This window comes from Nyctereutes procyonoides, unplaced genomic scaffold (genome assembly GCF_905146905.1).
Source record: "Nyctereutes procyonoides isolate TBG_1078 unplaced genomic scaffold, NYPRO_anot_genome, whole genome shotgun sequence".
NCBI lineage: Eukaryota > Metazoa > Chordata > Mammalia > Carnivora > Canidae > Nyctereutes > Nyctereutes procyonoides.
Genome location: NW_026575130.1, coordinates 8,105,608 through 8,124,641, shown reverse-complemented (window position 1 = coordinate 8,124,641; position 19,034 = coordinate 8,105,608). Strand labels below are relative to the sequence as shown.

General features: G+C 43.4%; 2 protein-coding genes across 3 annotated transcripts in view; both read right to left on the bottom strand.

Annotated features, from left to right (window-relative positions):
• The window catches only part of ELOVL6 (ELOVL fatty acid elongase 6), a 136,172-nt gene extending 117,876 nt beyond the window's left edge, over positions 1–18,296 (bottom strand). The window contains exons 1-2 of one of the 2 annotated variants that reach the window (XM_055342368.1): positions 18,202–18,296; positions 17,598–17,718 (exon numbers count right to left, since the gene is read on the bottom strand). In XM_055342368.1, the coding sequence (XP_055198343.1) occupies positions 17,598–17,686 (89 nt within the window). In that variant the 5' untranslated portion in view covers positions 17,687–17,718; positions 18,202–18,296. Of the gene's footprint in view, positions 1–17,597; positions 17,719–17,872; positions 17,978–18,201 lie in introns of those variants that run through there. The other variant, XM_055342367.1, reaches the window with a different exon arrangement.
• On the bottom strand, positions 3,905–4,354 carry LOC129521141 (40S ribosomal protein S29-like). The gene has a single exon (XM_055342369.1). The coding sequence runs from the start codon at positions 4,226–4,228 to the stop codon at positions 4,058–4,060; it is 171 nt and encodes a 56-aa protein (XP_055198344.1). The 5' UTR covers positions 4,229–4,354; the 3' UTR covers positions 3,905–4,057.
• Positions 18,297–19,034: the final 738 nt, after the last annotated feature.

Sequence of the window (19,034 nt, the reverse complement as noted above, 5' to 3'; positions counted from 1 at the left end):
TTTCTCTCTAGAGACAGGTTTATGTTTAATCTTTTATCTTTATTAGATTAGATGACTCTTGTCTCTGGGGAACCTTTGCCCTATTAGATACATTCCTGAAGCCCAGCCATAGAAGTTGCAATGTTAAAGTCAAATTTATGTCTTTTATCTCCGCCCCCACCCTGCTAAAGAGGTATAACCCCTTCCTACTAAAAAATAATTAAACTGCATAACTTACAATTGGACATCAGTAGTATGGTTCATTTCTACCTTAATCTGAGAAAGTGTATTTATTTGAAGATTGTGCAGTTCAATGTCCACAAACCGTGTTTCTGTTTAACTATGTTGTTTTTAATGTTTATTTAAAAATGCATTCGTTTAAAAAAGTGCTTGTTACCTGCTACCAAATACACCATTATAAAATGCAACTTTTATTATAAAAACAGTAAACACATTATAGTTAATTCAAAAACAGGGAAAAGACCACATGCATAACCATACCACCTGTACATACTCAGAATATAACATAAGAAAGATTATAGAAAACTGGAAGACACAAAAGAAGAAATAACCACCATATTGCCATCTTGATACAAGTATCTTTTATCATTTGGTATTATTTTCTACCTGATTTTTGTTCCTTGTACATACAATCCGACCCACCCCTCATTCTAAGTAAGTCGGACTTCTTTCTAATTAGATGGTTTGAGTGCCTAAAAAAGAAGAGTCCCCCCCAAATTAGCACACTTTCACTACAAATTAGTCATGATAAATTAATACCTTTTCTCTTAAAAATAAAATTAGAAGAGAATATGTATTTTTATTATTTTTTAATTATTTTTTTTCTTTTTAGACTTTATTTATTTATGACACAGAGATATAGGCAGAGGTAGAAGCAGACGCCCTGCGGGGAGCCCTATGCAAGACTCGATCCCAGGACTCCAGGATCACAACCTGAGCCATGCTCAACCACTGAGCCACCCAGGTGCCCCTTTTATTACTGTTTCAATAAGGCACCAGGTAGTGTCTCATGATTCACTTAAAGACAAAAGAAAGTGTAACGGATAATAAATCAGATACATTTGAATGTGAATGAACAGGCTTGGGTATCCATACCAATATGCATTCATCTATTTAACACACATATAGTGCAACTATATATGCCAAATTCTGTGACAGGCACTGATTTCAAAGCTAGAAGAAAAAACACTAATCTATTTATGAATCAAATGGCTGCAAACCGCAAAGGAAGACCCAGTGGATTCTGATGGGAGAGGAGGGAAAAGGATATTTAATTTGCATTTGAACAGATAGGCTGGGACCAGGGCTACTTCAATAGGTAACACTAGGAAGGTGATTGGGAGCCAGATTTTAAATGGCCTTTCAGGGATGCCTGGGTGGCTCAGCAGTTGAGCCTCTGCCTTCAGCTTAGGGCATGATCCCGAAGTACTCGGATGGAGTCCCACATCCAGCTCCGTGCATGGAGCCTGCTTCTCCCTCTGCCTGTGTCTCTGCCTCTCTCTCTCTCTCTGTCTCTCATGAATAAACAAATAAAATCTTTTTAAAAATAAATAAATAAATGGCCTTTCAAACCAACCAAAACAATTTAGACTTGTCATATAGACAGCAGGAAACCGGGGAAGGTTTGTAGGGCAAGAGTGACAGGATGGCATCTCTGACTTCCTGCTGAAAGACCAGGTAGAGGATAGAAGTAGGAAAGTGAGTGAGGAGACAAAAAGTAGGGTGGAGGCCTGCAGGAGAACAGTGGCAATGGCAATGAGCCAAGAGAAATGAAGCGAGAGCCAGATCACACAGGACTTGTGAATTAGAATTCGGGAAAGAGGGCAGGGAAACAAGGGCGTTGAAAAGACTGATAATCCTTCCAGAGGCAGACAACAAAGAAGTAGAGCAGATTGGAAGAGGTTCAGTTTGTGAAATCAATAGTCTGAGAAGACAAACTCGAAGAATGTATGATGGAATCAGCATCATCCAGAGCAGTACTTGCTAAAGCAAGTGTCAGAATTACCTGGGAAGGGCACCTGGGTGGCTCAGTGGTGGAGGGTCTGCCTTTGGCTCAGGTTGTTATCCCAGGATCCTGGGATCCAGTCCCGCCATCAGGCTACCCACAGGGAGCCTGCTTCTCCTTCTGCCTATGTTTCTGCCTCTCTCATGAATAAATAAATAAAATAATAAAATCTTTTTTAAAAAAAGAAGAATTACCTAAGAAGAACTTTACACAGTACCTGGGCCTCTCCATGGACATACTAATTCTGAATCTCTGACATGAAGCCTGTGCCTGTGTATTCTGAAGAGAAACAACCTCCTCTATATGAGTCTGGCCAAATACCTATTTAAGGATCAAGAACACAGCATGGTTCTCCAATTTTTTCTTTTTTTTAACCTCAAGCTACCCTCATCAGCAGCAAAAGAACTCAAGAATTATGAAGAACTAGAGAAGAACCAAATACCAACCAAAATGGTGTCATCACAAACAATATCAGCAATCACAATACACAGGTCCAAAAAAGAATTCCTGCAAATGTGAATATATGAGCAGTAATTGAAAACCACTACAATTCAAGGTAATCCTGGCAGTTCTCTGACAAGAGTCCTTAAAATTTCCAGAATGTCATATGTACAATAGCTTTGTGATGTTCCAAAGGACCATATGGCAGACCTTCTAGTAGATTAAAACTATAATTCCTTCCATCTGTATTATTCTCTAATACAAACTTGTTCATTTTAATGTATATGAACCAAGCTTTAATAAATTTATTAGAGTTTATCCTAGTCGGTCACATTTAATTGTCCAAACCAAAAGTGTGGGAGTCCTACTTTTTTATTTTTCAGATATTCGGGTTCCCAGTGGACTGCAAATAATATATGAGAAATGGCTTAGAAAAGAAGGCCTAGAGAGGATATAATAGCAATTTTCAAATGCATATATGATGGTTATGTGGAAGTGGGAATTAAATACAGGTAGAGTCAGCACTAGGACTATAATGGAGGAATGATAAAGGGATACAACTTTCGGGTCGATATGTAGGACAGCCTTCAACAATCAGAGCCACCCCACATGGAATGGACTTAGGGGGCTTAAGGCAGTCCTCAGGTTCTAACAGTAGATGACCAAGTTAAAAAGAAACTGTTTTACCCATTAGGGAACTAGTCTTAATGACTACAATACACATGGTAATCCTATCTATAACCTTCTCTGCAGTTTTAAAACATAGACACTTGATAGCCTGCCTAGGTCTTTCCTTCTAGGCCAAAGCACAAAGTAAAAATGAACAATGATATGAGGCAGAAACATAATATCCATTTTTCTCCCCTTCTGTTTAGAGCCTTTACATAATGAACATTGACATGTTCAAACTTCATAACAAACGGAGGCAATATAGGTTAGTCCCATTGATTTTTTTCATTGTGGAATATGACATGTTTGGGGGGCCACTGATTGAATAAAAGCATTAATAAAAATGTTTATGTAATTTCAGATTCACTGTGCATTATTCAATAAAGTAGGTAAACTTGTCCTCAAATTACAAAATGTTTAAGATTTTATTTATTTATCATGAGAGACACAGAGATAGAGGCAGAGACACAGGCAGAAGGAAAGGCAGGCTTCCCACAGGAAGGCTGATGCAGGACTTGATCCCAGGACCTGATCATGCCCTGAGCCAAAGGCAGATGCCCAACCACTGAGCCACCAGGTGCCCTCACATTATAAAATACTTATTGTAACTAGCTAATCCTCATCTTATTTATTCTATAATATGAAATTAATTCAGCTTATAATGAAAACTTTAAAGTGTGTCAGGCAGTACATTGCTTTTGAAACTTCTTTACAAAGGAAGTGAGCAAAAAATTTGAAGAACATTCCTTTAACCTACAAAATTCCATGAAACTGTTTTCTGATGAAGCATCCCGCTGTTCCTAGATCTCTTCTTCATCCCTTACTTTTTTTTTAAACACTCAGTATTTTTCTTTTATGTACAATGAGTTGGCATTAAGGTAGGTACCTTGGACATCTGCAGTTAAGGTAGGTATCTTGGATGACCCATTCAAGGAAGTTCATCTAATCCAACTTAATGAAGCCTATATCCTTCGTGTACTGACGGAAACACTGGTGGCACATACTGAGGCCAAATTTCCAGATCAGATCGTGCCAGTTTGAACACACAAGGCAAGAATGAGAGCCCTGGCCAAACTTTCTCGTTTGACTCCAGTAGAGCTGCTGGTGACCCATCTTGCTCTCTCGATGCAACGAGGCAAAAGAACTTTTTTTTTTTTAAAGGTTTATTTATTTATTCATTCAGAAAGAGCGAGAGAGGCCAAGACACAGGCAGAGAAGCAGGCTCCATGCAGGAAGCCCGATGTGGGACTTAATCCCCGCACTCCAGGATTACCACCTGAGCCAAAGGCAGACACTCAACCACTGAGCCACGCAGTTGAGGTTTTTCTAAGATTTTATCTCATCCCTTACTTTCATGTCAGCACTAAGTGTTATACTGCTTTGAGGCCGTTTCTCATAGGTGCATAGTTTCTACACTTCACGAAAATTCCTACCTCCAGGAAAATAAGAAAGCACAGCATAACTGCTCTGCTATTGCTTCTCAAATGTGACTGCAGAAAAAAAATTTTTTAGTTGATTCATTGCCTGGACCTTTGGGTCATTCCACGTTAAACCTGCTATTGTTAAAACCACAAATTTCGGGATGCCGGGGTGACTCAGCAGTTGAGCATTTGCCTTCAGCTCAGGGCATGATCCTGTGGGTCCTGGGATGGAGTCCCACATCAAGCTGCCCGCAGGCAGGCTTTTTCTGTCTCTGCCTCTCTCTCTGTCTCTCATGAATAAATAAATAAAATATTTTTAAAAATTTTAAACATAAACAACCCTGCCTAACTGGGTAGGCTCTGGGGCCATGAGGGGTTCTAATTACTGAATCAAGTATTATATATATGCTGTCCAGGGAACGTTAAGTACAAGTAATTGTAATGTCTTAGCAAAAAAAAATTAGAGTTTGGGGTTTTGCTTTATACTCGGGGGGAAGTATTCCCCCCCCACAAATTCCAAGTATCTACAACAGTAGGCCTGAAAAAATTTCTCGACAGTTGATACAGGCCTAGGAGGACAGTTCACTTACAACTTAAGCATTTATCAAATTAGAGGTTAGTTATAAAACAGCTCTCATAGCACGGCACACTTTACCTGTGTTGCCGTCACAAGGAGGCATGCAAGTAGCCCACTGCAATGGGAGCTCCAGGTCTGGATGGAGAGCTGCTGGTTTGTAACCTCAGGAGTTCTCCAGGTGAAACTGGAAACTGCTCCCCTGTGCATGCAGACTGAAGAAAGGGTTGATCACTCCAGATTGGTAGGTGGCAGTTTTAATAAGCAAGGGAATTTACAGATGAGGCTTGTCTTCAGAGGTCGCAGGATGAGCAGATCTTTTCACCTGCCCTCCAGAATCTTAAGAGTTTGTACAAAGGCCTTCAAGGGTTCAGTCATATACATAGGCTCTACAATATGTTACTCTCTCAAGGCTGCGCCCTTGAAGTGGCTTCGAGTATGAGAACAATGGGACAACCATACATTGCAAAAGTAAGGGAGGGGATGAAGATCCTCCAAATAAATGCCCAAGTCCAGTATGAGGGTCAACATGTGGTTATGTGTTCTCCATGACCTCCTTCAACAGGAGCTAAGAGAGGAAGGAATAAACACATGGAAGAAAATCTCCCCCATTTCATGGGAACCCCTAAGGGACAGACTTCCTTGTCTCAAGAATAAGAAAACTGGGAACCTTAAAGAAAGGACTCCACTTGGGTTTCTCTACCACAAGCTCATGGCAATTCAAGTACATAAGAGAAAACCGATGTGTTTTGCTCTCTTATTTGACTTCACTAAGAAACCAAACAGCCATGCTTCTTTCGTTGAAATTAGAAAAACAATGACTAAATACTTATTTTAAGCATAAACTTACAAGCACCTAACTCCAAAATTTGAGGCACCTGGGTGGCTCAGTGGGTTAAACAGACAGTTAAGCATCTGCCTTCAGCTCAGGTCATTTTCCTGGGGTCCTGGGATGGATTCCTGCTCAGCCAGGGGTCTGTTTCTCCTTCTCTCTCTCCTTCTGCTCCTCCCTGACTCATGCGCTGTCTCTCTCTCTCTCTCTCTCCCAAAAATGCATTAAAATCTTAAAAAAAAAAAACTCCAAATTTTCAGCCACTATCATTTCACTTATGGATTTAGAATGATTTTACCTTTAGTGCGTGTAACATAATAAAGACGCTATCACACTGCGTAAATTATTAAATGGGATAATCTCAGGTGTTTTATTGGAAATAAATTAGTAATCAGCATCTATTCCCAGGACTCCCTCGATTTCACACTGTTACATGTGATAGAAGATAAAGCATAGATTTGAAAATGTTCCAAACGTTCATAGTAGAGTGGGCCCCCACACTTCTTTTTAAACTGCATTTATATTAACGATGTTTTCTCTTGCTGAGATCTTTTTTTTTTTTTTAAGATTTTATTTATATATTCATGAGAGACACAGAGAGGCAGAGACATAGGCAGAGGGAGAAGCAGGCTCCCTGCAAGGAGCTCGATGCCAGGCTGGATCCCTGGACCCCAGGATCACGCCCTAAGCTGAAGGCAGATGCTCAACCACTAAACCACCCAGGTGTCCCTTTGCTGAGATCTTTTGAATTATAGATTTCCTGAAAGCAAAGCTGATGTCATACTTTTTCTTTTTCTTGGTTTTTCCTCCCAATGCCTATACCTTGGTAGTGGCTCCTGGGTAATAGGCCTTTTTGTCCTATTTGGAGAATTGATCGCACAGCCATTTTGGGGTACCTCAGTTCTACGAGAACTTACAGTTCCTCCCTTTTCCCTTTTGATCCCACTGAGTCTATGGTGCAGATAACAATAAAGGTATAATAAAAATTATATATAGTCTTGGACACTGTTGTAAGGACCTAATGTATAAATTGTCTAATCCTCACAACCTGCTAAAGTAGATTCCATCATTATCATTCCCAATACTATTATTATCATCTCTCAATTTAAAGATGAGGAAACTGAAGCAGAGGTGCTAATTAATCCACTGGCGAGATGGTCACTCAGTTGCTATGTGGTTGCAAGAGGGCTTGAACCCTAACACACTGGCTCCAGAGCCCTTGTGCCTAACCACCATACTATAATACTACAGTGAACACTCATCACCACATCTGTGGAAAACTGAAAAATAAAGCAAATAAGAGAGTACCAAAATTAGCAGGAAGTCCAAGAGACTACTTCCTCTATCTCCACACTGAACAGAAGCCCAGTCTCCAGGTTTTCTCTCCTCTCTCCCTTACTCCCTGGGGCTGTTGACTTAAGGTTATTTATAAAGAGATAAGCATAGTTGTTTCCCTTAATTCAGGGGGTGATGGAAAATACATTTCTATTTCATATATTCAACTAGTTCCTAGAAGTCAATCTAGAGAAGAAATTATTCACAACAGAGTAATCATGCTGAACAAAATCAAAGATCCTTAATGTATCCCAAATGTAAGCAAATGATAGTTAACTAGAAAAGGCCTGGAACAGATAACTTACAAAAGTAAATGGAAAATAAATCCAAGTAAATTTTTTGGATCTCACTAGAAAACAAATATAAATTAAAGCAACGAGATGTCCCATTTTACATTAATTTATCAAAGATTTTTAAGAGATCATCTTCAGGATGAAGATGAAGGATGTGAAAACTGTCTTTCCTTGCTGGAGTGCAAATTGGTTCAACTTTTCTAGACATCAACCAGATGTCTAGATATCATAATCCTTAAAAAGAGGTAATTCCCGGGATGCCTGGGTGGCTCAGTGGTTGAAAGTCTGCCTTAGGCTCTTTGGCTCAGGGTGTGATCCTGGGGTCCTGGTGTTGAGACCAGCATTGGGCTCCCTATAAGGAGCCTGCTTCTCCCTCTGCCTATGTCTCTGCCTCTCTCTCTGTGTCTCTCAGGAATGAATAAATAAAATCTCAAAAAAAAAAAAAAAAGAGGTAATTCCCTTGGATGCTACAGTTTATACTTCTACAAAGGAAATGATCAGATAAGTAAGAAAAATTAATGGACAAAGATAATCAAATGACTAGTTCTAACAGCAAAATATTAGAAACTTAGCATGATTGAAGATAAGGCAATGGTTATCTAAATTAATTTAAGCCCAAACAATAAAATATACGGAAAACATACTTATGGAGAGGTTTCAGTGGTATGTTTATAATGCAAAGAGGGAAATAAGCAACATCAAAGTTGTAATGTGATAATATGTAAATGTAAAGTGCTCAGCACAATCCTTGGCACATAATAAGGAACTCAATCTGTCAATGGATGCACTGAATGCATACCATAAAAAAAACTTGGAAACAAGGCTGAAGGAAATGTGGCAAAATAACAGTGGATGCCTCTGGATAAGAATTAAAGTTGTTTTATTTCATGCATCTTTACATTTTCTAATGCTTTCATGTCTTTTTTCCTGTATTTCTTTCTGTAGAACTAGAAAAAGAATTCAAGACTCACAAACAAAACAAATGAAAGTACTTTTTAATCCTTCATACTGCAGAAACGGACCTCAAAGAATAGTGACATCCCCAAGTCACACGTCTTTTTTTTCTTCTGTCAACTGTGGGTGGCTTCTATGGATGGCTATTTACCCTGTACCCCTGCCTGAAGGAAAGAAGGGTACAGGCAGAGCCAGGTGGAAATAAATTCCCAGAGTCTAGAACCAAGCTAAATGTATGAGGCTCGTGGAAGAGAGGCAGACAGAAAAACATGCTTTATAAGAAAGGTTCCGAATCTGTGTCATCACTTATGACGAAATTGGAATGTTTTATGATAGAAGCAACACTGAAGGTGACATTGCTTTCTCCACTTCTAAAAGTGTTGATGGATAAACAAATAACATTCAAAAATATTTCTTAATGATTTGGGTACTTATTTACCTATATAGTTTAATGTTCACTACGTTTATAGGTGTTTCTCATAGTTATCCTGGCCTTAATGTGTTGAGGATACCTTAGTTAAAATTTCTTAGAGGCATTTGGGAGATCATTGATTAAAACCACAAGTTTCTTATATGTTTATAGTGCTACAAGTTTAGATCCATAGTGTATTTATTCCTATTCAAATGAGGGGATGATTGAGGGCTTAATGACAAACTCTTCATTAGGCCTGGAGCCCATTCCAGTCCTTTTATCCCTAACATGAAAATCCTAACCTGTATAACCACACTGAGCCCCATTTCCTGTTGTAAAAAATCAAAAAGGTAATACATCAAAGAGTGGTTGGGAGGATGTTTAACAGTTAACATATGTAAATGATTTTAAAAGAATGTCAGCGGGCACCTGGGTGGCTCAGGCAGTTAAGAGTCTGCCTAGGGCTCAGGTCAAGATCCCACAGATCCTGGGTTAGAGCCAGTCTTTGTAGGACTCCCTGCTCAGTGGGGTGTCTGCTTCTCCTCTGCAAAAAAATGCCTGCAGTCAGTAAACAATTACGTACCAACTATTAGTATCACTACTTTAAGATAAACTCTACCCTACTCTTAAAAGATCTTTAAGTCTGTCAAAAAGTCATAAAATTGAGAGAAAACCATAAATGTTGATATTTACAATGCTTTGATTGAGCTTCCTTCCCTCTTATTGTAATGATAACCCCTGCTAGTCCAGCTTTTAAATGCTTAACGCACCCAGACTTCAATAGAAATCTCACACAAATTAAAAAAAAAAAAAAAAAAAAGTTCCAGGAGTAAACCTTTTTATCTAGAGCTTTCTTCCCCATTGAGCCTCCTAAAACAAGATCATAAAATTCTCACTTCAAAGCATTCAATTTCACTGAAGTAACTACACCTGAACCCAGTTGGAGTGGACCTAAATCTTAAAAACTTTTACATTTTATTAACATCACCTTACATGTAAAAGGAACAACTGGGCCTACCAAAAACAAAAAACCTTGAAGGCTTTGGCTATAATTAACTATTTTGAAGATTTTTTTTAACTTATTTATAATCGGGATAAATCCAAGTACTGATCGGGATAAATCCAATTAATTAAATGTTCAACTTTTGCGGTTTTTAAATGCTTAGTAAAATCAAATTATTTAACTAGTTTTAAAAAACATCAACAAAAGTCAAGGGGCACCTGGGTGGCTCAGTAGATTGAGGGGCTGACCCTTGTTAGCAGCTCAGGTCTTGATCTCAGTCATGCGGTTGAAGCCCTGTATTGGGGTCCACGCTGGACATGGAGCCTACTTAAAAAAATTTTAAAACTGACAAAAGTCAATTAAGTTGGAACCTATTTTGCAGCAAATTTCATAAGTATGTCCAGTTCAGCAAGATGCTCCTTGAAATACTAAGAAATAAAAAACAAATAGTCTATAATGGATATCAGTTTTCATTTTTTGAAAGACACTCTAACAGCTTTATGTGGAGTGTACTTTTCCAGGTAAATGCTTGCATCTCTCCTTACAGAGACACATAATAAACATGCATTTCACGGGTTATTTCATAGTCTTCAAAGAATGATGTATACTGTCCATTGAGAGTTAATGAATAGTCAATTCAAAAATTCAGCCTCAGAATTCAAAGGATCAATTAAAAAACCAAACAAAGCAAAACACTAGCACCAAGGATGGGTGTTAATAAAGTTAAGGGTGGGGCAGCCTGGGTAGCTCAGGGGTTTAGCGCTGCCTTTGGCCCAGGGTGTGATCCTGGAGACCCGGGATGGATTCCTGCATCCTGCTCCCTGCATGGAGCCTGCTTTCTCCCTCTGCCTGTGTCTCTGCCTCTCTCTCTCTCTGTCTCTCATGAATAAAATAAATAAAATTTTAAAAAAAGAAAAAAGAAAAGGGTTGAGCTAACACATTCGAAATTTATCTTTAAGAAATGGAGTAACACCTATTTCACTTAAAATGTGATCATAAACCAACATAAAAACAGTGAGATCCGCCCCCCCCCCGCCAAAATACATTCTGTCAATGATATTCCCCTAATCATACTGCAATTAGCTATAAACTTTTTAGAAAGAAAAATACTAAAAATGCGAAATTATGGAGGAAATCAAAGTATTAGAAAACTATATAAGTATCATTCAGCAAAATTGCTTATATCCAGTATGTCTTATTCATCTCAGCAAAGGTAAGTATAAATCTTTTTCACTTGTATATTTTGACTGGTTGTGGGGGTGGGGGCAGGGAGGAGACAGGCTTAAAGTTAAATTGTAGAAAGTTCACAGTGAGCGACTGATTAAACAAAAGTTTTTCCTACAAGTATTTATCATTCCAAAATAGTAGGATAATGAACCTTAAGACTAAAAATTGTGAGGGCTCAATATAGAAATGAATCACGATATACACATAAGCTTGAACTTTGATGACTTACACAGACCCAATGCTTTGGAATAGCTTTTGCTCAACAAGCCTAAAAAGTACGAATTCATTTTTGATTCTAGAACAATAATTTTTTTTAAAGGAACAAATCTATGTCTAAAATAAAATTATTGGAAGTTGGGACGCCTGGGTGGCTCCGCAGTTGAGCGTCTGCCTTCAGCTGGGGGCATGATCCAGGGGTCCAGGATGGAGTCCCACATTGGTCTCCAAGGAGCCTGCTTCTCCCTCTGCCTGTGTCTCGGCCTCTCTCTCTCTTTCTCTCTCTCTCATGAATAAATAAAATCTTAAAAAAAAATTATTGGAAGTTAAATATAATTAGATATGCTATTTAAGTTCTATGAGTAACTATGCCAAAAGTTACATACTTGAACCTGTTTACACAATTCAAATACAAATAAAGTTATGAACTGTAACAATTCAATAAAGCCATGTTATATTTTCATTCAGATTTTCTAGGGTTATCAATAGAAATATCCGTCTGTGGTATATGTAGGTAACTTTTTTTTTTTTAAGATCTTATTTATTTATTCATGAGAGAAACACAGAGAGAGAGAGAGAGAGGCAGAGACAGGCAGAGGGATAAGCAGGCTCCCTGAAAAAAGCCTGATGTGGGACTGAATCCCAGATCCCAAGGATCACGCCCTGAGCCAAAGGCAGATGCTCAACCTCTGAGCCACCCAGGTGTCCCTGTAGGTAACTTTTTGATGTAAATACCTGTGCTCTTATAACAAAGAGAAATGAAAAGTAAATGGGAGCAGGAAGATTTGAAGGTAGAGACTAGACCATAGATCAGGTAAAGGTAAAGAGCTAAGGCAAAGTTGTGAACTGTTGTCTAGTACTTATTAATGAAGGGCAGCTCAGCTTATGTATGTCCATACACGAAAAATTAAGTGGATCACTGGGGCAATTTTCAGATAATTCATTTAAGAAAATACTTGGACCTAAAATATCCAGATCACTGAAGCAAAGATGAATTCTTGAATTAAATGACTAGTGAGTGCCACACTCCTTCATTTTGCTTTGTTGGCTAAAGATGGACTAGATGATTATTTTTTGCCCTCCTAGTATTTCTAAGTCTTCATCCCCCACCTCTCACCCCACAGCTCTTCCCATCTAACTTGAAAGATTCTTCTTTTGAGGTAGTATGCAAAACAACTCTGAGATCTGGAATGGGTTGACTTTGAAGTTAATTGACAATGTGATCACGATACCTTTAGAATTATCATCAGCCAACACTAAAAGCAACAAGCAACAAGGCTTCTTCACAAAATTTAACTCTCAATTTAACAAAAGGCTCTATGTAAAAATTTTATCATCATATACTATTTATGACTAATACAAGTATAAGGATGGGAGATATCATAAAATAATTTCCATTATCCCCGGGAATCCTAAAACACCAAGGACCGCATGAAAATACATCATTTTTTTAAAAAGATACAAAAAAAAAGATACATAAAAGTTCAGATCACAGTTCCCACATATTTCATTATTTTCTAACACCATAACATAGATCGTATTTTTCTTCTCTGTACATTTTCTCAGTCTTCTCATTCTTAACCTAGTGCTATCAGGCCAATATCCCAGTGCTTTCTAAGGTTTATTGAATGACATGCTAAATTTCTCACACTTAGGACTTCTCAATCCTAAAACTAATATGAACTGTGATTCCCCAAAGTGTCAAGAAACATGATTATTATGTGGACATAGTATTTTCCTAGGTAGCTGACCAAATTTGTATTTGCTGTAGTGGCACTGATTAAACGAGAGTCTGGCCTTTCCTGTTTCATGAGAACAGACTGCACAATTCTCCAGTCATTTTTCTTATAAACGAATACAGGTCTTAAAGATTTTAAGGATCGATGCAGAACAATTGTCACTACCGGAGAAACAACAGTTTAATACTCTGCTTGCATTCTAAAAGTTTGACATACATTATGATGCTGTATTTTGAGTAAAATACTAATAATACAGGCTTACAATGTCTTTATGTTCTTTAATACAGAAATTGTACATCATGTTACTTCCTGAACCTCACGTATAAGAACGTATAGACGTACAATCCCTTTTAAATAGTGTTTCCTCTAATTTTTTTCTTAGTAAAAACAAATCTGTGGAAAGGTTTTCTTTGATAGTATTTAATCTTAAAAATCCCTACACTATCTTACAGATCCTAAAATACAGAACACAAAATGTAAACAATAAAAACGCTTAAAACCAATACCTCGGTGGGGAGAGTGGAGAAAGTCAGAAAAATATACAAAGCACTGAAAGGCTGGGTAAGTGAAGGATGCCAGAGAGGAGAGGGGGAGGGCTTCATGAGGTTCTAGGCAAGCCCTGTGATGACGTCACCTCACATCCATAATGTTACAGCAGTCAGCACAGGCCTCCTGTCTTCCTATTGGTGAACACCGTGTCAGCCGACATCAGAAGATAATCATCATTGGCCAGGCAATTACAACTGGAGCAACTAACTAGCATCCACTGCTGTTAGCACAAACCTGGCAGGCTGCTGAAAGAGAAGGCCGACCCCAGCTGCCCTTCTCACTCAATGAATTTTATGTCGCCTTGCCTTACCAGTCACTACGTGATTTCGCTTCCTTGCTAGCAAAAGGAGCACTTACCCATTCAATAAGCGATTAGTGAAAATAACAGGTGAAGGCGAGATAGCTCATTTAGGGACAAAACGCCCTTTTTTCACTGTTGTAAAATCACAGGGCTTTCCAGTGTAAACTTGGAAGTCAAAAAGGCTACTGAGTAAAGCAGGCATTCTCCTCTACCTCTCCCTTCGTTTTCCGGGTACCATTACCTCAGGTATTTTTAACTTGACCTGTACTTTCACAAGGAGGTCTCAGGATGATTCTCTCTGTATTACTTTACATGTCAATGGCTTCTCTATTACACATGAAACTATCTGCTAGAAAATTAAAAAGGTCTGTGGTATTTACCCTGTGTTTATAACAATGAATGTAGGGTTAATCATTTGTTAAGGCAGCAATGAACCTGATAAGCTTGCCGCCGTTGTTAGTGTTTTTACAAACACCACTCCAAAACAAAATAAGGAGACTGTAACATTAATATGTAATAAGCTAATGAATATGGATTTTAAAATAGTATTTAATAAGCTACCCTCATTAAATAATACTAAGCAGTGCAGACAGCATACTGACACAACAGCATTCCTGGCCTTTCTCACAATTCTTCGAAAGACCACGTGGCTCAGTTTTGAGACAGAAGTTATTATAATTCTCTAAATTAATAAGCTTTGTTTGAGGCCATGTCTAAGACATCTTTAAGGACAAGTGCAAATGATTGCTCCAATGAGAGTAGATGCTTCAACATTGTGTTTTTCCTCCACAAGGTATTTCAAAGCATTTTGAAAAGGTGTGTCTTTGGTTTCCTAAACTTTCCCTGCCTCCAAGAGGGTTAGTAAGCCTTGGCCACAGAGCTCCCTACTCCTGTGAACACGGGAAACAAAAAATCTTTTTCTTACACACCTTGTTCAAGACTTTTTTGCTGTTGGGATTTTGGTGGAAGTGGTTTATAAAATGGGGCCCCCAGGATGTGGGGAGAAATGCACACACTGAGATAAAAGGAGAAAGGAAGACAAGTAAGGTCAGAAATATATGCAAGGAAAGAGTAACAGCCAGGAGGGCTTTTTGACTGCAATAAGCAAGCTAAGAACATAGGATCAACAAAGAAAAAGTCAAGAAAGGAAAAATCCCAGGATATGCCTGCGATGTAGTATTCAAAGGCAGGAGGAGGCCAAATATGTTAAACTTCAGGTATTAACAGGTAGTGCGGGCAATGCAATAGGCCCCAGGCCTCATTTTAACTCCCTGGATAAGCCTCTTCCCCAGCATCTACCATGTACAAAACGCACTCTTCAACGTGCTCCGAATGAGCCAAGAACCATGCCCTCAAGAGCTGACGGTCTGGTAGGAAGGAGGCACAGGCATACCTGTGACTATTCACGTGTACAAAGAAAAGCCAGAGGAGACGCTGCCAGAAGAAAGGTCTGCCAAGAGCTAGAAGCAAACAGTGCTGAGAGCTCAACAGGAGAAAATAACTTGGCGCATTTCTGCCGTTCTGCCTAGTCCTGCTGAGGGCCGGGCCCGGTCCGGCTCATTGTGTACTTGTGGAGTTGAACGGAGAGAAGAGGCGGGACCCGGTTACCTGGCCTCGGGGAAGAGGCAACCAGTAAACAGGAGGCAGAGGGGCTGGCGGAGCGCGCGCGGGGGCAGCCACCGCGGGGGACGCCGGCTCCGGAAAGGCAGGTCCAGTAAAGATGCAGCAAGTCGGAGCGGAGGCGCCCGGGGGAAGCGCCCACGGGGGAAGATCGTGGGCTCGAGCGGCGTGGCGGGGAGCCCGGCGCACCGCGGCAGAGGAGCCGCTCCGCGGGCCCGCAGCCTCCAGCCCCCGCCCCCGCCCCGCCTTCGGCGCCACCCCCTACGCGGGAGGAGGAAGGGGCTCCGGGGCAGGTCCCCGGGCCGCTCGGGCCCAGCGGGGTCGGCCTCCTCCGGAGCCAGGGCCGCGCAAGGTCTGCACGCGCGCCGGACCCTCCCCCGGCGCTCCCTGGCCTCGCGCCCCGAGTGGCTGCCGCACTTCCTGGGCTTCGGAGCGGGTCGCGTCCCCGGCCGGCTTCCGGGGCTGGCCCCACGCGGCCCCGCGCCCGGTGCGGCCCCCCGGCCAGCCGCAGCGGGTGTGAGCACGCCGGGCCCTGCACGCCCGCCCCCAGCAGGCCCGGCCCAGCGGGCGCAGAGGGCGGGCTCCGCCCGGCTGCAGCCGCGAACGGCCAGCGGGCCTCGGGCGGGAGGAGGCAGGCAGCGCGGCCAAGGCTCCCCGGGCCAGGCGCAACTCCTGGGGACCCGAGGAAAGGAAGTTGGACCTCCCCCCACCAGCTCCGGCCCGCCGCGCCCCCTCCTACTGCACCGCGTCCAGCCCCGGCCCCCCGCGGCCGGCGTCTTTGGTTTCCCATTGACGAGATGGGGGAGGGAGGGAGGGCGGTCGTGACGGCGCGGGGCCCGCGCTCGCGCACGCGGCGGCGGGCGGGACCCCTCGGCGCCCGAGAGCCCCTCCGCGCGGGCCCCCGGGAGGCTGCGGGCCGCCGCCCGGCTCCGGGGCGCCTGGAGCTTGCACGTTATTGCCCGCCAGACCCAGGCTCAGGCAGAGGGAGGACCGGAATGTCTGCAGCTCGCTCTACAAGGAAGAGGCGAGATGAGCACACCCTCCTCCCCTGCTCGACACTGCAAGGTGACACAGGCTCGCCTCCCACACGGGGATTTTCAAAAGGACTGGCGGAGAGAACACAGTAAACAGGCAAACTCTCTCCCTCCCTATTAGAGGTCTGTCCGGGGAAGAGCCCCCAAGGGCTCTGCGGACCGAGGGGTTTTTAACCTGTGTCTCAGCTCCGATCAACAGCTTCCTACTGAACTAGAACGGAGTGTGTCCAAAAGGCGTTTCCGTAAAACAAACTTAAATAATGGCGTGGCTCCCTGCACTCGCTCGGGTTCATTCATTTTTATTACTGTTTTCATCGTCCCCTCCCCTCCCCTCCCCCCACCCGCCCGCCACCCCCGCCTCTTAATGAAACCGGAAAGGGATCCGCGTGGGGAAAGGGGTCCAGGAAAGGAGAAATCCGGCCGGGGAGCAGCAGAGAGTGGGGCAGGCGGAGAAGGAGGAGGGCTGCAAGGAGAAAGGAAGGACACGAGGGATGGGGAGAGGGCGAGGGCCAGAGAGCGCGGGCAGGAGAGGGTTAAACGGAACAGAGGACCGGGTTCCTTCCACGACTGCCTTTCACACTCAGTTTGCGGGAAGCCAAGCAAGAAAACGCAAATCTAGGTGAAAACCAGGAGGGAGGGCGCCCAGGTAGGGAGCCTGAACTGTGGCATCTCTCCCGCCTTCCGTGTCGCGCGGACACCTACTCTGTATATTCACGTATGTAACATGTTATATAATCCGTGTTAAAGATGCGTGTGTGGCCACGGGTCGCCCGGGGGCACTCGGAGACCCGCGCGCTCCCTGCGGCCCCGGCGGTTCCCGCACCCCGGGAGACCGGGAACTCGGCGACCAGCTCCCCGCTGCCCGCGATTCGTCGCCGCGTTCACGCCCCAGACAGAAAACCCCGACATGAAGGCACACGGGGGAGGCGCGCAGGGCTCCCGGGGAGAGGATCACGCGAAAGCATCACCTACCAGTTTTCCTGCATCCATTGGATGGCTTCGTTCTCGTTGAACTGCTTTTCGAATTCATATTCTTGTAAAGCCAACACTGACATGTTCATTGGGGCTGATCTTCGGAGTCGCTACGTGTTCTCTACACAAAATAAAATAATCTGTAAAGCGCTAGATTTCGGGTGCTCTCCTGTCTGCTTTCCCCACCCACCCCCCTCGGTCTTGCCCTCGCCGCTGGCTCTCCGGGGGCCGGCCTCGCCCAGCCTCTCTCAGCTACATCCAGGGGCGAGCATTGCCTGTGCAGCCGCGGCTCCCAGCTCCTGGCTCCGGGGCTCTCCTCCTCCCGGCGTCCGCATCCACCGTCGGAGGAAATGAACGCCTTGCGGTCTTAGTGCCCGCACGTTTGTCCATCACCCTTTTTACTTGTCTACGGGGAAATCTCCTCCCCCTCGTGCGATCGGAAAATTAACCCTTTGCGAGGGAGAGCGAGACCTCTCGCCCTGAGGGGCAGTTTTGCTGACGTGAAGGTGACTAGGGGAATGGAGGAAGGGCGCCGAAAAGGAGGAAGTGGCCTCGAGGTCACCCCCCACCCCCCGACCCAACCTCGAGGGCAGCCTAGCCTTGCCTCGGGATGTAGTTTCGGCTTGCGGGGCGCAGCCCCTCGCACGCGGACCGGCGAGCTTGCCCAGCGGGCGAGAAGGAAACGGCCAAACCTGCCAGCTCTCTCGCCAGGACGGCTCCGGGCAAATTTGCGCCGAGGTCACTCGTGAAAGGAACGCGGTCCCCGCCTCCTCGCCCCCCGCGGTACTCTGGGGGGGGGGGTCCCCGCCCCAGAGCGAGGGCTTTGACTCACGCACACCCGAGGCCCGGCAGCCCCCAGGGCTCCTCAGTCACTCGCGGGCTGGGGATGCTGAGGATGAGGAGGTGGAGGGTGGAGAGCGACCAGTGGCCGGAAGAGAGACGGAGAGAGAGGATAGGTGGACGGTTTGGGTCCCCAGGAGGTTAGAGTCGATGAACTGAGACAAAGACGGGGAAGGAGTTAACAGAGAGAACTCGACCCACTGGTCCAATGCAAAAACTTTATTCATATGCACGAGAAATCCCGTCTTACATTCTATATTTCACGGGTAGGTGGAAGAGAGTCATGTTGAGGAGGAGGCTAAATGTAATGTTGACCCCCTACTGAACCCCCAGCCTCCTAGCACTGTCCTAAACTCAGCTTCTGTCTACACTCCTCTGTCTTCTTAGGAGGAAAGGGATTTTCCACTCATTAGCCACAGGTTCAGAAAAGGACTTGTAGGAGACCTGGAGGTATCTAATAATCCATCTATGGCTGTAACTGTAAGCTTAACATATGTTAAGGAACCTAGGCTTTAAAAATTAGGTGGATATTAGGGTCAAGAAGAAAAATCCCTTCCCTCACCTGTAGTTCCAGAAGAGGGTATTTTCATTCAGAAT

Excerpts from the sequence above, each read along its gene's own strand:
- LOC129521141 (XM_055342369.1), bottom strand. The coding sequence starts at position 4,228 with ATGGGTCACCAGCAGCTCTACTGGAGTCAAACGAGAAAGTTTGGCCAG.